The sequence below is a fragment of the Centroberyx gerrardi genome, chromosome 6 (genome assembly GCF_048128805.1).
Source record: "Centroberyx gerrardi isolate f3 chromosome 6, fCenGer3.hap1.cur.20231027, whole genome shotgun sequence".
Classification (NCBI taxonomy): domain Eukaryota; kingdom Metazoa; phylum Chordata; class Actinopteri; order Beryciformes; family Berycidae; genus Centroberyx; species Centroberyx gerrardi.
The window spans coordinates 22,181,888-22,200,827 of NC_136002.1; the positions used below are offsets into that span (position 1 = coordinate 22,181,888).

At 42.0% G+C, this 18,940-nt stretch overlaps 1 protein-coding gene across 9 annotated transcripts; it reads left to right on the top strand.

The window, feature by feature from the left end:
• The first annotated feature begins 1,237 nt into the window (after positions 1 to 1,237).
• On the top strand, positions 1,238 to 17,729 carry picalmb (phosphatidylinositol binding clathrin assembly protein b). 9 transcript variants are annotated; one of them, XM_078284192.1, is made up of 22 exons: positions 1,238 to 1,616; positions 1,756 to 1,885; positions 5,843 to 5,985; positions 6,175 to 6,250; positions 6,398 to 6,500; positions 6,886 to 6,979; positions 7,199 to 7,310; positions 8,071 to 8,177; positions 8,329 to 8,370; positions 9,728 to 9,813; positions 9,929 to 10,052; positions 10,163 to 10,296; positions 11,209 to 11,309; positions 12,545 to 12,637; positions 12,896 to 13,006; positions 13,790 to 13,930; positions 14,109 to 14,139; positions 14,268 to 14,367; positions 14,952 to 15,011; positions 15,217 to 15,369; positions 15,739 to 15,844; positions 16,265 to 17,729. In XM_078284192.1, the coding sequence occupies exons 2-21, from the start codon at positions 1,756 to 1,758 to the stop codon at positions 15,829 to 15,831; spliced, it is 2,034 nt and encodes a 677-aa protein (XP_078140318.1). In that variant the 5' UTR covers positions 1,238 to 1,616; the 3' UTR covers positions 15,832 to 15,844; positions 16,265 to 17,729. The 9 variants fall into 9 exon arrangements, with proteins under 9 accessions (XP_078140318.1, XP_078140317.1, XP_078140319.1 ...); XM_078284191.1 differs by having other exon boundaries at positions 1,238 to 1,885; XM_078284193.1 differs by having other exon boundaries at positions 1,238 to 1,885; positions 15,217 to 15,321.
• Positions 17,730 to 18,940: the final 1,211 nt, after the last annotated feature.

Consider the following 18,940-nt stretch of genomic DNA (forward strand, 5'->3'; position numbering starts at 1 on the left):
CATTAGCCAAAGTTTCACTCACTGGCTGCAAATTGTTTATTGAGTGGCAACATTGACTAGCTTCTGGCATTGCTAACTCTAGACAGAATTCTCTTTCTCTTTTTGAGAGATTTGTGTGCAAATCTAGACTGAAATGACCTGAGGATCTAATTAACTCACTGTTGAGAATTCAGTGTCAGGGTGAATTTTCCTTCAAGACTAGTGTACTAGAAATTCCTGCTAAATAAAGCAGACTATGAGGAAACAAGCTAGCAGATACATTCATAAGGGTGCTACAAGTGTGCTACTCATGCATGTGACATGACAGCAACACCGGTAGCTAAGATGAAGACTCTCAATCAATGAAATAACGGTCTTTATTTCTTTCGACAAGGGGATGAACATGAACATGCCTTTTTAAATTGTAGGTTATAGCTATTTTCCTATGAATTAATCCAACAGAAAATGATGAGTGTATTCATTCAATCATTGCAGAAGCTTTTGCAGGTTTTTTCCTCCTCATGTCTCTGCGCCGCCCTCTTGGGGAGGAGAGGGCGTCACACTTTGAAAATCTCTGCTTTACAGACATTTTGCCAAGTCTATTCTGCACTGGCAGTCTGATGTCAAATCACGTTGCCTTTATTGAAAAACGGAATTGCAAAAATGTCATACTTTGCAATTAGACAACAGAGCGAATTAAATATTTTATAATTTCTTGATGTCTTCACATGTTGGAAGAATACCAATATCACAGCAAAACTGAGTCCCTATAGCCTATATTATAGGAATATTACAGTGATACCATAGGAGATTAAAAAAGTGTAACAAGGTCACTATAACTTAGCCTACTAGACACATATATAAATATTATAGTGATTTAAAAAGGTAGATAAAAAACCAGAGAGCAAAAAGCCAAATTCACATTTTACTCCCTCCTTCACTCTCTCAGGCCTAAAACAGCCTGAAACAATGCACGTTTTTCACTGACCTCCTATTTCAGTGTGTTTACTCCCCAATCAATACAGGTTTCATCCTTCCATCCATACAGACTAGCAGTCCTAGTGCTTGAGATTGATTTTTTTTTTGTGTGTGTGTGCATTTCCCCAGCTAGACTATAGTCCGTTTTGCAGACCACTTTGCACAGGGAAAACCACTTGGGAATTCAGCGGTGTAAAATCTGATTCTGGGTCTGTCAAGCCCTTCCAGAGAGCAGAGCAGGCCCGCCATTTCCCCTCAGTGGTTGTAGTGCTTTAAAGCCAAGCAGCAGCAGCGGCAGGCAGCAGGCAGCAGCAGCAGCAGCAGGAGGAGGAGCGGCGACTGGCGGAGCGGCGGAGGCAGGAGGAGACACGCAGGGATCCGGTGTGCCAGATCGGGATGAGAGCGAGACAGAGACCCGGGTCGGATGAGTCAGCGAGTGGACCCTGCACCTCACCTACCGCCACATCCCTATGAGATCTGACTTCACCCAGCAGAGAAAGCGCACTTTTTTGGGGGGACGGAGGCACGCGGCGGAACGACCGAGCTACAATATAACATATTTTTTTTTGTTTTGTTGTTGTTACATCGTTTCTCTTTATTCCGCCCTCCCCTGGTGCTCGTCTGCCATAGCCTAGTTTTGATTTTTAATTTCACAAAAGGTGGGAAAGGGGGGGTCTGGCCGCGGAGGAGGTGGCTGTTGTTTGCACTTCATTTTGAGCCGCTGAAGATCTATAATATACATACAAACAACATCATATTGTTGCATTTTCCAATTCTTTGTTGCATCAATAAACGAAGATGTCGGGGCAGAGCATTACGGACAGGATAACTGCAGCCCAGCACAGTGTAACGGGATCTGCCGTGTCGAAAACAGTATGCAAGGCCACTACTCACGAAATAATGGGCCCGAAAAAGAAACATTTGGATTGTGAGTATCTCTACCTAAACAACACGATGTATCACCATGTAGGCTCTCTGTGAAACCAGTATTCGCCGAGTTATGGCGATGGTGGTGGCGGTGCAAGGCCTCAAAGCCTCAGGATAGCCTATATGCTATTGCTTCTTCTTGTCAAACAGACTGCTTTAGAATAAAATCGAGCACAGGCCAGCGTAACGTATGAATAGAAATAACGAGGAGGATCATAAAGGTATAGCACTGTGACACGCCCAACCGTGATTTCGCATTATTTCGATTCAGTGTTCATCATCAATTGCTGTCAAACTAGCCTCTCTAGCTGTCTATGGTTTTGTTCAGTCCGCAAAGCCTTCACCACCTTTCTGAGCAGTAATCTCTTGTTTTTCTGTGTTTGTTTTTTTTAATGTATTCAGTGACTGGGGCAGTGTTGGCTGCTTGAATGTTTACATAGCCTACCACAAATCTGGAAGGACTTATTTTTGTAACAGTGTTTTAATGGGACAGCCTATTTTAGCTGCTAAACATGAGTGTGAGCAAGTGGGCCCCTTGCACAGGCCTAGAATTAACAGTTACAAGAATGCATGCAATCCCATTTCTCAGCTGTCTCTACATGCACTTCTCCTCTTTATACACCTGCAGTCAGACAGGTGTCTGCTTTAATGGCCGCATACATACTCAGGCACTTTACAGCCCAGGCGCAGAAGTGATTGAGTAATGTGACACTCCTCTTTCTCATGGTGGGATCATGAAGCTGGAGACACAATAGGGTAATACTGTAAGGGCAAGCTTAGGTTAGAAGTTAAAGGAACGAAGCATGGAAAATCACAGTAGGGTGTTTGTATTTGAGGTCTGTGAGTGGCTGTTGTGGCTTTGTAGAGGAGCTGTGGGTGTGTTGCCAGTGGGGGTAAGACAGTGCTTTGCCAGAGGGCTTTATTTCTAGCCAGGAGCCAGGCATGAGGAGGAGTTTCCTCTCTGCCCAGGGCATCAAACAGACTGCTATATATACCCTGACGTAAGCATAAGACCGCAAATCCTCGTGTGATCATAGTCTGATACACTCATAGTCAGAATACACCTAGTCACTGTACTTGGGTATGCAACAGTAGGTTTTCTGTTGTGGATATCAATCTGCACTTGCAGTATGATAGCAGTAATAAAGGTCACTCATGCATTCATGAAGGCCACGCTTCACAGCTTTTGAATTTCATCGTGTGAGTAACAGTGCTGGAGCAAGGTGTGTACTGTGTCTCTAAAGTTATAATGTTCCAGGCCCCAGACCCATGACAGTGGCCTGTGCACTTGGCAGCTTTGCAGGTATTAACACTGTGACAGAAACATTGCAGAACGTTAATTTCCTCATTGGCAATGATAGTCACTTAAGGTGAATGTTTTGGCATACGTTGAAGTTGCAGGACTGTTGTTCCACACCTGTTGTGCTGCGACTCCCCTGAGGTGAGATGAGTGAGAGTTGGCAGAGTGGGACTCTGTTGGCTCGTCCAAAGCCAGCCAGCAATCCAACGTGACCGAGCCTCAACTCCTCTCACTCATACACAGAGAACAGAAAGCCTGTATAAGATAACACGATTTCCCCTTGTTCTCGCTGCAATGTAAAGGAGGCTTGTTGGGGTCTCTGCCAGGATTAGACTGGCACAGCAGCAAGTTTGTCTGGAAGTTTAGATGGATTCATTTTTGTCAACTCTGACAGCATTTGAAATGTTATTTTCCCCGACTGATTCAACAGGATAGAAGCAATTATTAGTGTACAATTCTGAAATAGTTGTTGCACTTCCTGACTTTAGAGGAAGTTCTGCACACTGAACAACCCACTTCCTTCAATTAGAGGTTTTCACTTAGCTGGTGATTGAACAGCGATTGAGTGAACAGCGAAATGTTGCAACACATAGCAACATCACGCACCACAATGGATACTACAAGAGTACATTTGTGTACCATGAATAAATAAATAAGGATAAACAAATAGCATTGTGGATACTTAGCAGGCTGATTATAACATGACAGTGCTGTCAGTGCTTCCCCCTCCCCCATATTCCTCTTCCTCCCTTCATCATCTCTCTCTATCTTCTCTGGGCAATTCAGCCAGCCATGCTAACTGCTGCTTCTCTGGAAGGTTATCCTGTCCTACTTAGAATCCCCCTCCTTTTGAAAAGTCAAATATAGGACAGAAAGGGAGGCCCAATTACCCTGTCAGTCTGATCATTGCTGTGAATGGCAGGGTCATTAGCACCCGGGGCTGGGCTACTAGCATCACTCCACTAGCACATGGACATATGATGAACATATGAACTGGGACAAAACATGCATGGTTAAGATCTTACTGCATTGCACTGCATGCTAGTCTGCTGTAGCCATGGTTTGTAACTGAGACAGACAAGCCAATTAAGAAATGCACTGTGCAGTATCAGTTTCTTCTTCTGCAGCGGTTTTGAAGTCTTTTTTTATACTGTAGATCCCTGATTGCACTGGAGCTGCAAGATGATGGTTTTATGCATACTGTGTATTACGCTAACGTATTTAGAAAACATCCTCGTTTACCCATAGCCCCGTTTTATTCAGATATTACACTAGCATGTTTTAGAGTATTGTGAATGTGATTAGAATAGTGTTTTGACTCAGTTGTATAGTACAACTTGATTCAAAGTTTTCCATTGAACTGAGGATTTAAACTCGATAGTGCACTGTTTCATGTGGTGGATCAGGCTAATAGCACTTAAGGCTTCCAGCTGTTGTAGAGAGAGGTCGTTTGGAAATCTATCTTTTCCATGTGTAGGTGTTCTAAACTATTTTCAAAGGGTTGTGATCTGTTACCGTCTTTATTGAAATTGACTGTGAACCACTCTTTGAGAAACACCCATTTTAAAAAAGGAAGAGAAGCGATCTGCATGGCATAGTAACTTTATTTGGTTTAATCAGCCAGTCAGAGCTTAAATTAAACTGAATTGAATGCAATGGTCTTTATCGCTCACTAAAACCAACCTTGGGGCATTTATTGATACTGCTGACAGGTTACCAAATTCAGTACACACTAATTGCAACTTATTTATGCAGTAATTGGTCAACCCAGGCATGAGAAGCACCAGCCTGTTTTTGGCTCAGGACTGACAAAATTAGTTTTGGCGTCTGAGGTAGCAGGTGTCCGTCTACTCACCAGCTCAACACATTGTCTGCTTGATGATAAATTTACCAACCATCTAATTATCCATGACTAATTAAATATCGAGTGACAAAAACTGGTTTATGAATAAATAAAGTTTTAAATGTTTGACTATGGTTTAGCACGCCATAGAATATTTGTGAGTAGACATGCAACACCAGAGCAGCACTGAACCACAGTCCAGGGTGTGTAACGAGTAAAACCAAAAGTACAAACGTGTAACATGAGATGAGTACAAGTCAAGGACAATAACATCTATTCACGTCACATTTATAAAAATTATTTTACAATATTTTACAGCTGAATTAACCCAATATTCAGCCTGAAGCGCTTAGTGTAACACGATCACTGGCTGACTGTTTTCCAAGGTTTCTGCTATTGTAAATGCGTGGCTGCCCTGTAGCTGTGTTGACAGGGTGTATACATGAACAGTATACATCTGCTATGGCTGTCAGCCATTCAGAAACCGGCACATTCCCTCATTCAGACTGTCACTTCACTTGTCAGACCTCAAGGCTACTGCTCCCCCTATGGAGACTGTAACTTACATGTAGGACAGTTTCCCTGCATGTATTGTTTACACAGTGTTGTGGATGAAATGACACTTACATGATTTGCAGTTGGAGGTAGCTTATTTTTAGAAGGCTTAGTTTGCTTTGCTTGTGTTGCTGCTAGCAGGCCTGGACAACGTGCACATCATCATATAGGGCAAGAATATGATTGGTTGTTATAATGCACTGCCATTGTACTATAGTGTGAGACGTGCGATGACACAGGTTGTTCTCTTTTCCTCTCAGATTTGATCCATTGCACCAATGAGATGAACGTGAACATTCCCCAACTGGCTGACTCGCTGTTTGAGAGGACCACCAACACCAGCTGGGTGGTGGTTTTCAAGTCGCTTATCTCCACACACCACCTCATGGTCTACGGCAATGAGGTGAGCTGCTTCACTATGCAGTATGGTTAGATTATCCACTATCCACTGTATTGAATGCACTCTACCAGAGATGACAAATATAATGACACTTACGTCAGAACTACATGGATTATTTAGTGTAACAACAGCAGATTTTTTGATTAGTAAAGTGCAAAATTGTTGTGTTTGACCACTTTTTTTCTCACACAGCGTTTTGTCCAGTACTTGGCTTCAAGGAATACACTATTCAACCTCAGTAATTTTTTGGACAAAAGTGGGTTACAAGGTAAAAATGTGATTTTGGCTCTCATTGATTTCAGCTTTAAGTTGTACTTCATTCATGCACCTTTTTAAGAGGGATTATTGGCTTTTCTTTAGCAAGACAATAATGAACCTGTTAATGTTAATGTTACTTACTGCCTTTCTTTTCCAGGTTACGACATGTCCACATTTATCCGGAGGTATAGTCGATACCTGAATGAGAAAGCTGTTTCATACAGACAGGTTGCCTTTGACTTCACTAAAGTTAAGCGAGGGTAAGGATTTTAAATGTATACTGTCATTTTTTTCACATTTTTGTCACCTATGTGCTGTCTATGTGGAAGTGAATGTCTTTATGTTCTGTAGAAATAATCTCCCATTGCAGTATTGCTGCTGGAAAAAAAAGTTGAAATGTCCATGGAAGAAAATACAATACCTGTCACTTCAAATGTCAGATTTCCATATTTATTTCAATAATTGGAAGATTTTAATGCGAAAAGAAGTGAACAATCAGTGAAACACAGGCGCCAGTTTGTTAACATGCATTAGGAGTTCCTCTGCTTGCTGCTTCCGTCCCTCCCTCCCTCTGTTTCCCTCCTCTCCATCTTTTCTCTCTCGTCTGTGCCCTCGCCTGCTCTGACACACCATGTGTCCATACAGAGTGGATGGTGTGATGAGGACCATGAATACAGAGAAGCTGCTGAAGACTATCCCCATTATTCAGAACCAGATGGATGCCCTCCTCGATTTCAATGTGAGTTTAAGGTGAAGCCACCCGTAGCTGTGCTGCTCGTGTAATAGAAAGAGGCTCGTCTGGAGTGTGCCGATTGCGCCGAGGCTGATGCGCGCCGCAACTGAAGCGAGATGCATTATCTTAACACTGTGTTTTTGTATGTCAGCAAATCTACGGCTATGAAGACAACCTATAAGATAAATGTTGAGGCTGTATGTAAGCTTGATTACTTTCCTTCAGGTCAATGCCAATGAGCTGACTAATGGAGTCATCAATGCCGCCTTCATGCTCCTCTTCAAAGATTCCATCAGGCTCTTCGCTGCTTATAATGAAGGCATTATCAACCTGCTGGGTAAGACCTTAAGTCAACTTTCTTCTTCTCCAAACGACTCCTCAGTAGTGATTTAGTTTGTATTTATATAGCAAAGGTGGAATCATAACACATTAGTTAGCGTGCAGTGGGAATATGTTTATATTATGTCCCACCACCATGGTGCATGGTCTTTCTGTGTGTAGACTCATTCTTATGAACAATAACTCAAAAACAATACATGATGTAAACTTCATCCTTACGCCACAGGTTCCCCTTAGAAAGTAGATGATCTGATTAGATTTTGGAGCACCTTGCTGCATAAATTTGTGTATTAATGAGGAAAAACTGATTTTCTTGAAACTCCTTAATGCTTTAAGATGCGGAGTTCATATTAATACCACCCATGAATTATGTGAAGACAAGTAAACAAGCCCTGATGAAGATTTGTTGGCTGAAGCGTTGGCATTATTTCCACATAAAGTAGCAAGAAGAAAAGTAGCAAGTGTGCAATTTATGATGCACCTATACTCTGAGAACCTGGAATACATATAGGTGTGTGGGCTGTTTCGTAAAAGACAAGTATGTTGATGATGACGTGGAAATATTTGCTACTTAATGCATTCATTAGGTTGATTAATGATCTCCTTAGCATAACTGGTTGTGTGTAATATATCATGGTGTTTATAGCGGGACATCAGGCAGCTCAAGTGCCTCTTGTTGGTTTAAGTTACAGAATTCTTAACTTTTTCTTCTTAAGTTTATCCTAATGGGTACAATCTGTTTATTTCCAACCAAACAGAGAAATACTTTGACATGAAGAAGACCCAGTGTAAAGAAGGCCTGGACATTTACAAGAAGTTCCTCACCCGAATGACCCGGATATCAGAGTTCCTCAAAGTAGCAGAGGTGATTTCCACTAAATGCTTGTCCTACGTTTTGGATCTACCGTCATGAATTGGATTCCTCGAGTAGGCTGGCTAGTGGAGTTTCTATTGTATGTACTGTGTGTGTTAATAGAGACACCACTGTAACTCGGGTTTCCGTTCTCGTACTACAGCAGGTGGGGATCGATCGAGGAGACATCCCAGACCTTTCTCAGGTAAGCATGGACCATCTGAAGCTAGAATTTAGAGGGAGTCCCACAGTTCACTTGAAACAATCAAATACACTAAAAGCAGGCATACTCTTCTCTGTTTGTCTCTACAATGAAAACATAGAATATCCACTCTCATCTCCAGTTTTCTTTCTTTCTTTCTTTCTTTCTTTCTTTTTTTCTTTCTTTCTTTCTTTCTTTCTTTCTTTTCTTTCTTTCATTAGCGTTTCGCTTTGTGTCTCTATTCCAACGCTAACTCCTCTCTTTTTAATCAGCGTTGTCACCTTGTCCAACTATATACTCTCCACCCTGCACAAATGTTCTTTAAGATAAGACACTTTGCATGATGTCCTTCTCAAACGCATGTTTCCAAAGGAGGTCTTCTTCTTCTTCGTCTTCTTCTTCTTCTTCTTCTTCTTCTTCTTTGCCTTCTTCTTTGTCTTCTTCTTCTCCTTATCCTTCTACTTTTTCTCCTTCTCCTTTCTACAGTACATAAAGGTGTAAAGTCCAAACTAAGTGTTTTAAAAGTAAATCAGTGACAATAGATGGCCTAGTGTGATTGCAGTCCAGTCACAGCATATCTGCACAGTGACAGTGAGATCTTGAACAAGAATTGCAGGGGTGTCCTAGTTATACTTGGAAGCGCACTACTATTGTGCTATGGGGACCAATATGAAAATGAGGATTTTACCCCTAAAATACATTCCTCTCTGACTGTCACCACCTTTATATTCTGTATTTTCCCTTATCTTTCCACTTTAGTTCACAGTTTGTGTAAGTACTATCATCTCACTCTTCTTCTATGTCTGTGACTTGCTTTAGTGTTGTCTTTTGCATGCCTCTGCTCTGACTCTGTCTTCTACATCGTGGTGAAAAAAGTTGAAGGAAAAAACACTCTCTGTGGTGAATTGCGTTCACACTTTGTCACATGAGGTGTATAACCGGCGTAGCTCATCTGAAATGGCTGCCCTGTTGTGCTTAGACATGGTCAATTCAACAATGCCCAGGTTGTTGAAAGTGCCGTGGTTTATCATTCCACACAGACGTTACTCTCATCCAAAATAGCTTTTCAGCTGGAATGCAATCATCGATCAGTGGTGGGCAACTCATAGTGCAAGGTTGTCCGCCCTATTAGACCTATCTGTAGAATACACTAGGAGCAAAATTAAATAGAAACCTCCCAATCAGAGACATAAATTGGCTCGCTACAAGTAGGCTACAATAGTGTGGTATATTGTGCATAGTGTGTTCTGCTTTAGAAAGCCTGGTTGCCCACCACTGTCCTAAATAGTCTTGATGTCCATACAGACTGCATCTTCTATGTATGAATCACATGCTGACTGTGTGTCTTCTGTCATGACAGGCTCCCAGTAGCCTCCTCGAAGCTCTGGAGCAGCACTTGGCCTCCTTAGAGGGCAAGAAAGTTAAGGACTCCACCGCAGCCAGCAGGTAGGTTCGCCCTCGCGTTCAGTTTATTGCACTGAATTCCTCCTATTCTGTTGCTTGAATCTCGAAGCCCACCTGCCTGTGCTACATCCGGTGTGAATGTGTGTGCTTTCTTCAGGGCCAGCACTCTGTCAAACGCAGTGTCGTCGCTGGCAAGCACAGGAATGTCTTTCACTAAAGTGGATGAGCGGGAGAAACAGGCGGCGCTCGAAGAAGAACAGGCTCGTCTCAAAGCTCTGAAGGTAACGATGTTATTTGAAGAAGAAAAAACAAAACTGAACGTACGGTGAAGAACATTATTTTTGCAGTGTCTCTGTAGTGTGTTCATGTTTGAATCGGACTTCCCTCTCAGGAACAGAGGCTCAAGGAGCTCTCCAAGAGGCCCTCCTTCGCCACCACCGACACATCGCCCGTCTCCACCACCGGGGGCACCATCAGCACAGCACCAGCCATCGACCTCTTCTCCACACCCAGCTGCTCCAATGGGTACTGTGTGGAAATCAATAACCTGTGGAGTTTTGGATGAGCTGAAATTATTTTTTAAACAAGATTTGAGACAGCTGAAATGAAACAACTTTTTTGATAAAAGAGCAATAAAGAATGCCCTTTGTTTGCTGCTGCTGCTGCTTCTTCTAATTTTTTATTATTTCACCGATGTATGGCTGTTTTAATACCCTTGCTACAAAGTTGGATTAAATTCACGCTCTTTTTAATCATTCTTCGGAGCATCTTAAATTAAACCCTTTGCGTTAAATGTGCTTTAGATTTGGGGTCAATTCATGAATGAACTCATCAATTCCAATTCAACTGATAAATTGGAATTGGACTTTGAAAAAAACCAACAGAAAACATGGAACTGAACAAATTGGAATTGAACTGAAATTTCTGGAAGTTTAATTAAATTCAATGAAATTCTGTGAAATTCCAAGGTTTTTTTGAAGGTTTTTTCTTACCACATATCTGAGATTAAACGGTGTTAGTGTTATATATTATCAATACTGGATATCAGCTGTTAAAGGAACCTTTCAGGTGGTATTTGATGCATAATATGTAATTGTAATACATACATTATGATTGAATGCATTTGATTTGCTTAACCGTCTGATTCATAATGTTTGATTTATAATGTTTAGCAAGTCAAGACAATCTCTCTTAGAAGTGGAATGTAATGGAATTTAATTATGCTTCCTGTCATTCCAATTCAATTCCAATTCTGTTTCCTTAGAGCTGGGTGACATTCCAATTCCAACTCCAGGAATTGAATTGGAATTTACCTTGCATTCTCTATTCAATTCATGAATGGCCCCCACCCTTGTGTAATGTTGATTGACTAATTGATAAAGAGTGCATGTAAGTTTAAAATGCGTGTGAGTGTGACCGCTGCCTTTCTGTGTGCAGTGCTCTGAAGATGGAGAGCGACCTGTTTGACCTGCAGTCGACTTTCCAGCCCTCCATGCAGTCCGGCTCCACAGGCCTTCCAGTGGCAACAGCCTGGGCAGGTGAGGAGCCACCTGACCCCCGTGTTCAGCTGATGTCCGTGTTCCAGGACGTTCATGACCTGTTCTGCATGCTCTCCTTCTCTTGTTGTTGTCTGACTCTGACGTCCACCTCTTCCTCTCTACTCTTTTTGTCTTTCTCTTTTTTTCTTTTTTTCTGTCTTTCTTTCCTCTGCCTGCCTAGATCCTTTCACCTCTGCTGAAGCTGGAGATGATTCCATGCCAAACCTTAACCCTTTCCTCTCAAAACTCGTTGTCGATGCCGCTCACTTACCTGTCGTGTCTTCAGACGGTGTTAGCTTTTCCTCTAGGACATCTGGTCATGAAATGTTTGGTGGTAATGACTCATTTTGTATCTCCTCAAAAGTCCTGTCTTTCTCTCCCATGTATCTGTAGTCGCTTGTTCATACGCACGTCCAGCTCGCATGTTTAATGTCTCTGTAGTCTCTGTTGATAAGCTGTCTGTGCAAAGGTGTAAATTATCTATCTTTCCTTGTCTGTGTCAGTATACCCCATTGCAATTCATACAAAGCTGAAATTTAGTTTTTTGTGGCTAAAACACCACCTCACATTCCCCCCCTATGTAGCGACCAAACAGGCCACTCCCATTTCCCTCTATAGAAGCCATACGCCCATCCGCTTTACAGTTGCCTCTACTACCTCTCATTCTCTCTTCTTTATGGTGACAGTTTGGTGCTGTGTTGTATTGTAATAGAAACATTACCATAGAGCTTTAAGTTGAAATCTGCTCTTCTTTTTACCAACACTATCTTTGATTCTCCAGATCGTTACAATCCCTTTATTGACACAAACTCATCCGTTTCAACCAATTACAAACGCACAGTGCGGATAGAACACTCCATCTCAGGTACTTTGATGGCTCTCCATCTCAGTCTATGTTTCCTGAGCCCCGGCAAACATAGGCTCCTGATCCTATGCAATACCCATCGGCCCCCAATCTTACATTTACCGTATAAATGTGGACATAGACCTATCCTAATCCCCATTCCTTAGGGTCAGTACTATCCTTTTTGACAGTATTTTATCATTCCACAACTATCTTAAACTTTCCTTAAAATTAATTGAATTGTATGCAGTTTTACACATTATGGCTGTCTTCTTCCTACCTGTATTGCTGTCATTTCCCACCTGTCTCTCTGGCCTTGCCTTGAAATGTCTTTCCTTTTGGTCTCTCTTCTCTCTCTCTCTGTCTCTTCCTGCTTCCTGTGGCGTGTCAGACTCCTTCTGTGGTCCAGTGTCCGTTGCCCAGCACCTCCCACACCAGGCTCCCTTCCCCACTGAGCCCTCTACTGTAGCAGGTCTATTCAGAGGTAGAGTACTGAAGGCTCTCTGTAGCATATTCAGTGGTAGATCACTGCGACCTGCCAGAGATGTGTGTTCTGTAGAGAAGGCTGTAGTATCCAACTCTCCAGTGACTGATCTGATCACTGTAATTCCACGGGCCAGTACAGAATCCAAAAGTCAGAGTCCGAGCAGCGCCCTATTTTAACCAGAAATGTGACTTTCTGTAGCTCTGTCACCCCACCTGCGGTGTTCTGAACCGTCTGTTTTCTCATCTCTTTCTGCAGGATACTCAACGCCACAGGCCCCGCCCCAGCAGTCAGCGGGGGGACTCCAGGTGGACTTTGAGTCCGTTTTTGGAGCCAAAGCCGCAGGCAGCAACAGCCTCAATTCTGATGGTGAGGATGTTACGCTTTTGAATTTAATTTTGAATGTGTAATGCTCGCAGGTTTCTGTGTTCCTAAGGTAGAGGCACTTAATTTTAGTTCGCACTTGAAGTATCAAAGGCCTATCTTGCATAAAGCACTTGTCTATGTTCAGTACAAAACTAAATCAAACAAAAGTCACTCAAGAGAGCCAATAAAAGGGTCATGCAAGAAACAAGTTAAACATAAAAGGTTTTAAAAAAGGAGTAGGGACACTCTGGAATGCAGTCATGGGGATGTCCGTTGATTTTGCAAGCCTCTATAATGGGTTTCTCAAAGACATCTACGATGGGTCGCCTCTAGCTGACCTGCTACAGATCTCAAACTATTTTATTTTTCTCACAGAAAAAAACCCTGACATTTGGCACACTTTAAGTTGTGTCATTTGTTTCAGACTATTGGTCTAAATAAACCTCGTAACTGAAAACACCTGCAACAGCAGGCCATGCCTTGCAAGTTTTCCACAGTCGGCAGTATATTAAGAACAGACTGTCGTCTACACTGCACTATTTTTAACACATGCCATCAATAACGAGGAGCACCCCAAAAGTGCAGAATGTCACTTTCTCCTTGTGTCTGACCAAACCTAACAGGAAATGAACCTTAAACCATAACGTTTCTTTATACAATTAATTTACATCAGCAGAAAACTGAGCACCGTTGTGCACAGCAGCTCACATTGTGCATTTTAGAATACATTTATAAAGTCTTGTTTGTGACCCAGTGATGCATAACAGATGTATCATCTGTTGTTAGTCAAACCCCTGTGTGTCTTGTCAGATATTACTGGGGGCATTCTGAAACCCACTCTGGCCGGCTCCAACCAGCCGTCCAATCAGCAGCCAGAGAAGCTGGTGTCAGATGACCTTGACTCCTCCCTGGCCAACCTTGTGGGCAGTAAGTATTATGCTTTCAGCTGCTGTGCTGTCCAGCTCTAATTGAGGATAAACATAGAATAGGGGGAATTAAAAGCACATAAGGGCATAACATGACATAAGCTGCATCACAGAATTCTACTTATAGACAAATGTTTGTGGATAGACATCTAACGTCTTCCCTGCAAATTTCCTTTCAGACCTCGGCATTGGAAACGGCACGGCGAAAAAGTAAGTGATAGGTCAGCGCCCATCGCCTTTACGCAGCCGCTCTGCTGCTCAGCGGCAGCCGCGGCACTGCGCTGTGTGTTCGGGAGCAGTTAGAAGCTGGTGCTAATATTAACTGTCTTAATCTACAGTGACATCCACTGGAGCCAGCCTGGGGAGAAGAGGCTGACCGGCGGAACCAACTGGCAGCCCAAGGCAGCGCCGACCACGACCTGGAACCCTGTTTCCATGGTGACACACACAGGCCTTTTACTGTAGCGCTCGCGCCGTCTGACTGTCTGTGCTATAATGTTACTCTCTTCTCAGTATGCTCATCTTTTACTGCCAAGTAACTGTTGTTATAATGTTAGGCTGTTTTGTGTTTGTTTATTATTATGGCCCGGGACATATGACACATTCAACGCAATAACTCAAGAACAATATATGATAGAAACGTCATACTTACACCACAGGTTTCCTATAGAGTAGATGATCTGATTAGATTTTGGAGCAACTTGCTGCATACATTTGCATATTAATGAGGAAAACACAGATTTTAAGTAAGTAAACTGAACTACTATAACTCCTTAATGCTTTAAGATACAAAGTATCTAAAATACCACTTGTGTAACTTGAAGATAAGTACGTTGACTTAGAAATATTTGCTATTTAATGCATTACTTAGCTTAATTAATGACCTCAATAGCACAACTGGTTATATTTAATATGGTGATTGTGGAGGGACATCAGGCAGCTCAAGTGCCTTATTGTTAATCTTTTGGTCATTTGTGTTGGAGAAATGCCATGTTCTCATTGGCCTATTTGTGTCTCTACAGCCCCCCTCAGTCATGGCCTTCCCTGCCACCACACCCACAGGCATGATGGGATATGGCATGGTTAGTATTATGTCAAATGTATGTGTGTCTACATGCAGTAGACACTTGGTGATGCACCCCGGTTCAGTAGTTATATTCACTTATAAAGTCACACAGTCACTTATGCTGTCTAAAATCATGTTGAATTAAATTTGAACAGCACATTGCTAAACTACTGACTGTATCTCTGAAATAACTTGTTTTATCCCTGCGCTGTCTGTTGCAGCCTCCACAGATGGGCTCCATGGGCATGATGAACCCACCCACTATGATGTACACCCAGCCTGTGATGAGGCCACCCAACCCCTTTGGCTCTGTGTCCAGTGCTCAGGTGGGTGCATGGCAGTCTGACTACTGTCCTGAACCAGTGCACCATAAAGTCAGTATCTATTTACGCAGTGTCAGTTTGAGAATGTAGGTGTGTTGTGTTGTTTTGTGTAGTGTACCATAGTTAGCCACTGTGTAAGCCGTGTTGTGAGTGTGGATACTTTACCATCCTGATGATGATGATGACAGTTTAACACTGGACCCTTTACTCTCTGGAGCAGAAAGGGACAAAACTGTCAATCATCACCCTCCTTATGACTCCCTGTTTTTTCCCCACAACTCCTTTTTATTAACCTTTCTTTCATTTGTCACAACTTTATTTTTCCACACTAATCTCTTTACTCCACTCTCTGTACTGACTCTCTGACTTCTCCTCTGGTCCTCCTCCTTCCTTTGTTTCTTCCTGTCCCTCCTGAAATAGCCCTCTGCAGCCTCTAGTCCTTCCAGCCAGAGTCCTCTCCGAGCCCCTGGACAGGACCCATTTGCACAGCTCTCTCTCAAGGATTTCTTGTAGAGCATCTCTTTAGGTACAGCATGCTCTTTGCTTGCGGATGCACCTGCATGCATTGCATGCCCAAAGCTAATACCCTTTTGTTTCTTTTTTATCTTGTCTTGTTCCATTTGCATACTCGCTGTCTCCTTCATCTGATTAAATGCTACCTTTTTATTTTTCTCTTGTTTATACTGTTTATCTTGACTTTGTTGCTTTTGGCTTTCTTGTCTGTTTTGAAGGATTTACCTTATGTCTTAGACTTGTGCTGACCTTTTGTTCTCATACATGTCATCACTTATTGCACAAACTATGGACTGTTTTTCTGAATCATGCAGTACCCAGCCAGCTGGCGGGTATTGCTGAGTTTAATTGATTGAATTGCAAGATTTTTGACTTTCAATAATTTTTCAGCGGTTTATACTTTCAATAATATTGTTTGTTCTCCTCCCCACAGATGCAGTTCATGTAATTTGAAGGAAGTGTCTCTCAGAAGATGAAGCACTTAGCAGCAAAGCTTTGTCCTCGTTGCAGTCTAACTCTTCAGAGAAACATTCACACGCCCCCAAATACAGACATGTCAAGAACACAATGGTGCAATGACTGTCAGAAACCATGGTAACCATGTCCAAATGACGTTTGGCGATAACTCACACCCATTATTCTGTAATTTGTCCAAGACGTCGAGTGATGCTGCTGTCTAACCCCCTTATAAGGATTCCTCATCCATTTTACAGTATAATCTGTAAAGATAGTTATGGGTGCTGAGAAACTTTGATATTATGTATTTGGAAATACTGTGGTTGGATGTAAAGGCTTGATGTTCTGCTGGGAGGGGAGGGGAAGGCGGGGAAAAAGAGGAGAGGAGTCCTTCCCTTTCTTGATCCGATCATCAGTCATCCATTTCCTACAGTTATTTAACTGTCACTAAGTAGTGATGCTAATGACGTTTACACCTGTTTAGTTTTTGTCTTTTTTACCGTGTTTACAGTAGACATTCCTTGTGTGTTGTTTGTATTTATTTATGATTATTGGTTTAAGATTGGGGAAAAAAATTATTGTAAAATCTACAGTACATTGAACACCTGTGGGAGTGCTTCAGCATTAAACAAGGATCTCAGACTGTATCTTTGAGAGGTAGAGTTAAAAAAAAAAATAAAATAGCTATTATATAAAATTACACCTATTAAGCGGAATGATAGAGCACTAAATATTCTCCAAGTTTTGTGTTAAGAACAATTTTTACTAGATGAAAGATTTCACAATCTCCATTGTACTTAAAGTGCAGGGGTTAGAGTATGAGTCAGTTATCAACAGTATATAGTCGATTCTGTGCCTAGGGTTTTTGCAATGGAACAGTTTTCTGTCTAGTTGAAAAACACTTCATCCACGATTCTGAAGCGTCGCACTGGGTGGTGGGCTCCATTTGCTTTAAGCTTGGCATGCCATTGACTCACTGACCGTATTCAAGGCTGCCTTTACTCTGAATGTGAAAGAGTTGTCTTCATGTTGCACACATCTTTCTACACTAGCTGCCCCTTCCTCAGTTCCTCACCGGAGTGGGATGGAGAGGACAGTGTGTCTGGTTGTTGGCTGTTGCTGCAGTGATGGAAAAAAAAAAAAAAAAAAGGGTCACAGTTTTCGATGTAAATTAATTGTATAAAGATCCAGAGGACCAGGGTGGAGTGGAGCACTGTTGATCGGTGCTCTGTGTATATAAAAACTGACTGTTCGTTGAGCGCAAAGTGAAAGATGTATGAAATATGAAAGCAATTCAATCAAATTTGACTCTACCTAAGTTTGATTCAGGATATTCTCTGCGTTTGTCTCACGCAGATATTTTCTTTATGTAATTAGAACGTGTAGCAGACAATGACTGAGGTCTTTTCTTTCTTTTTCAAATAAAGAGCAGCTTCCACAAAGTGCTGTTTATTCATTTTATTAAGGTGTTATAGCATTGTTGGATGCACCTTCTCTCCATGTGGTTTTTTTACTGGTGACACTGTGGCATATGTCAGATTTGTTACATTATGTGCATGAAGATGACAGATTTTTTTATGCTTTGTAATTCTTTGCACCAATCCACTATACCAGCCATCTTACTGTTTACTCTACATTACCTTATATGCCTCTATCACTGATTGATGGGCAATTTATCTGATCAGTAAGGCTTAGGCTTAGACAATGAGGCGCCTACCTGGTCAGTAGCCAGACAGGACTCATTTGCATTTATACAACGGACAGTTCCACCCAAGCAAAACAGTACACAGTAATACTACTGTATTACCCTCTACTGTGTTACTCTTTTCCATTACGTCTACTGACTGTATTCCCAAGGGTTTTTAGCCATGTGCACAACTATGAAAACTGATTACCAGCATAAATCACGATTTATCCATCCAGCAGAAAAACATAATTGTTGATTTTTGTTCCTGATCAACTTTTCAAATCTCTCCAGGTTTCCCACTGGTCATGGAATTTCTGAAATATCATGGAATTTTGAGAGGTGTATTCCAGACAGGGAAAGTCTGTGGATTTGATCAATTCTCTGGGGAAGTCATGGAATATCAGGGAACTTTACAAATGTGAAATTGTGTCACTATACAGAAATATGTTTCACATGTTCATTGCATTAGAAGGTGATTTTCAGTTGTATTTTCTCCCCTGTCTGAGCTGAACAACTACACAAACCAGGAAGGAATCAACTGTTTAGATCATGGAAGGGCTCCAACTTAATTTGGAAAGTCATGGAAAAGTCATGGAATTTTATCAGCATCTGTGGTGGGAGCCCTGTGTCTAAGTTCAACACGTTGAAGTTATCTTTCTCCACAAGAATGAATGATTGCCTCCAGAACAGCAGCCATATGGGAAAAAACAACACTGAATTCTGTTCATGTAATTGCTGTTTTAAATACCTCCGCTCTGTAGCCCTGCCTTTGGGGATGTTATAGTGTAAAGTTAAACATCCACACCTCTTTGACAAACAGTGGCTCTGCTGATCCGAACCTGTGGAAACTGAGGACACCTGCTGGCCGCCACCTGCTATTACACCACAGAATGAGCCTTTTTAATGAGTGCTAAAAGCTTTTCTAGCCTCAACAGACTCTCTACACCTAATGTAATTTAACTGTTA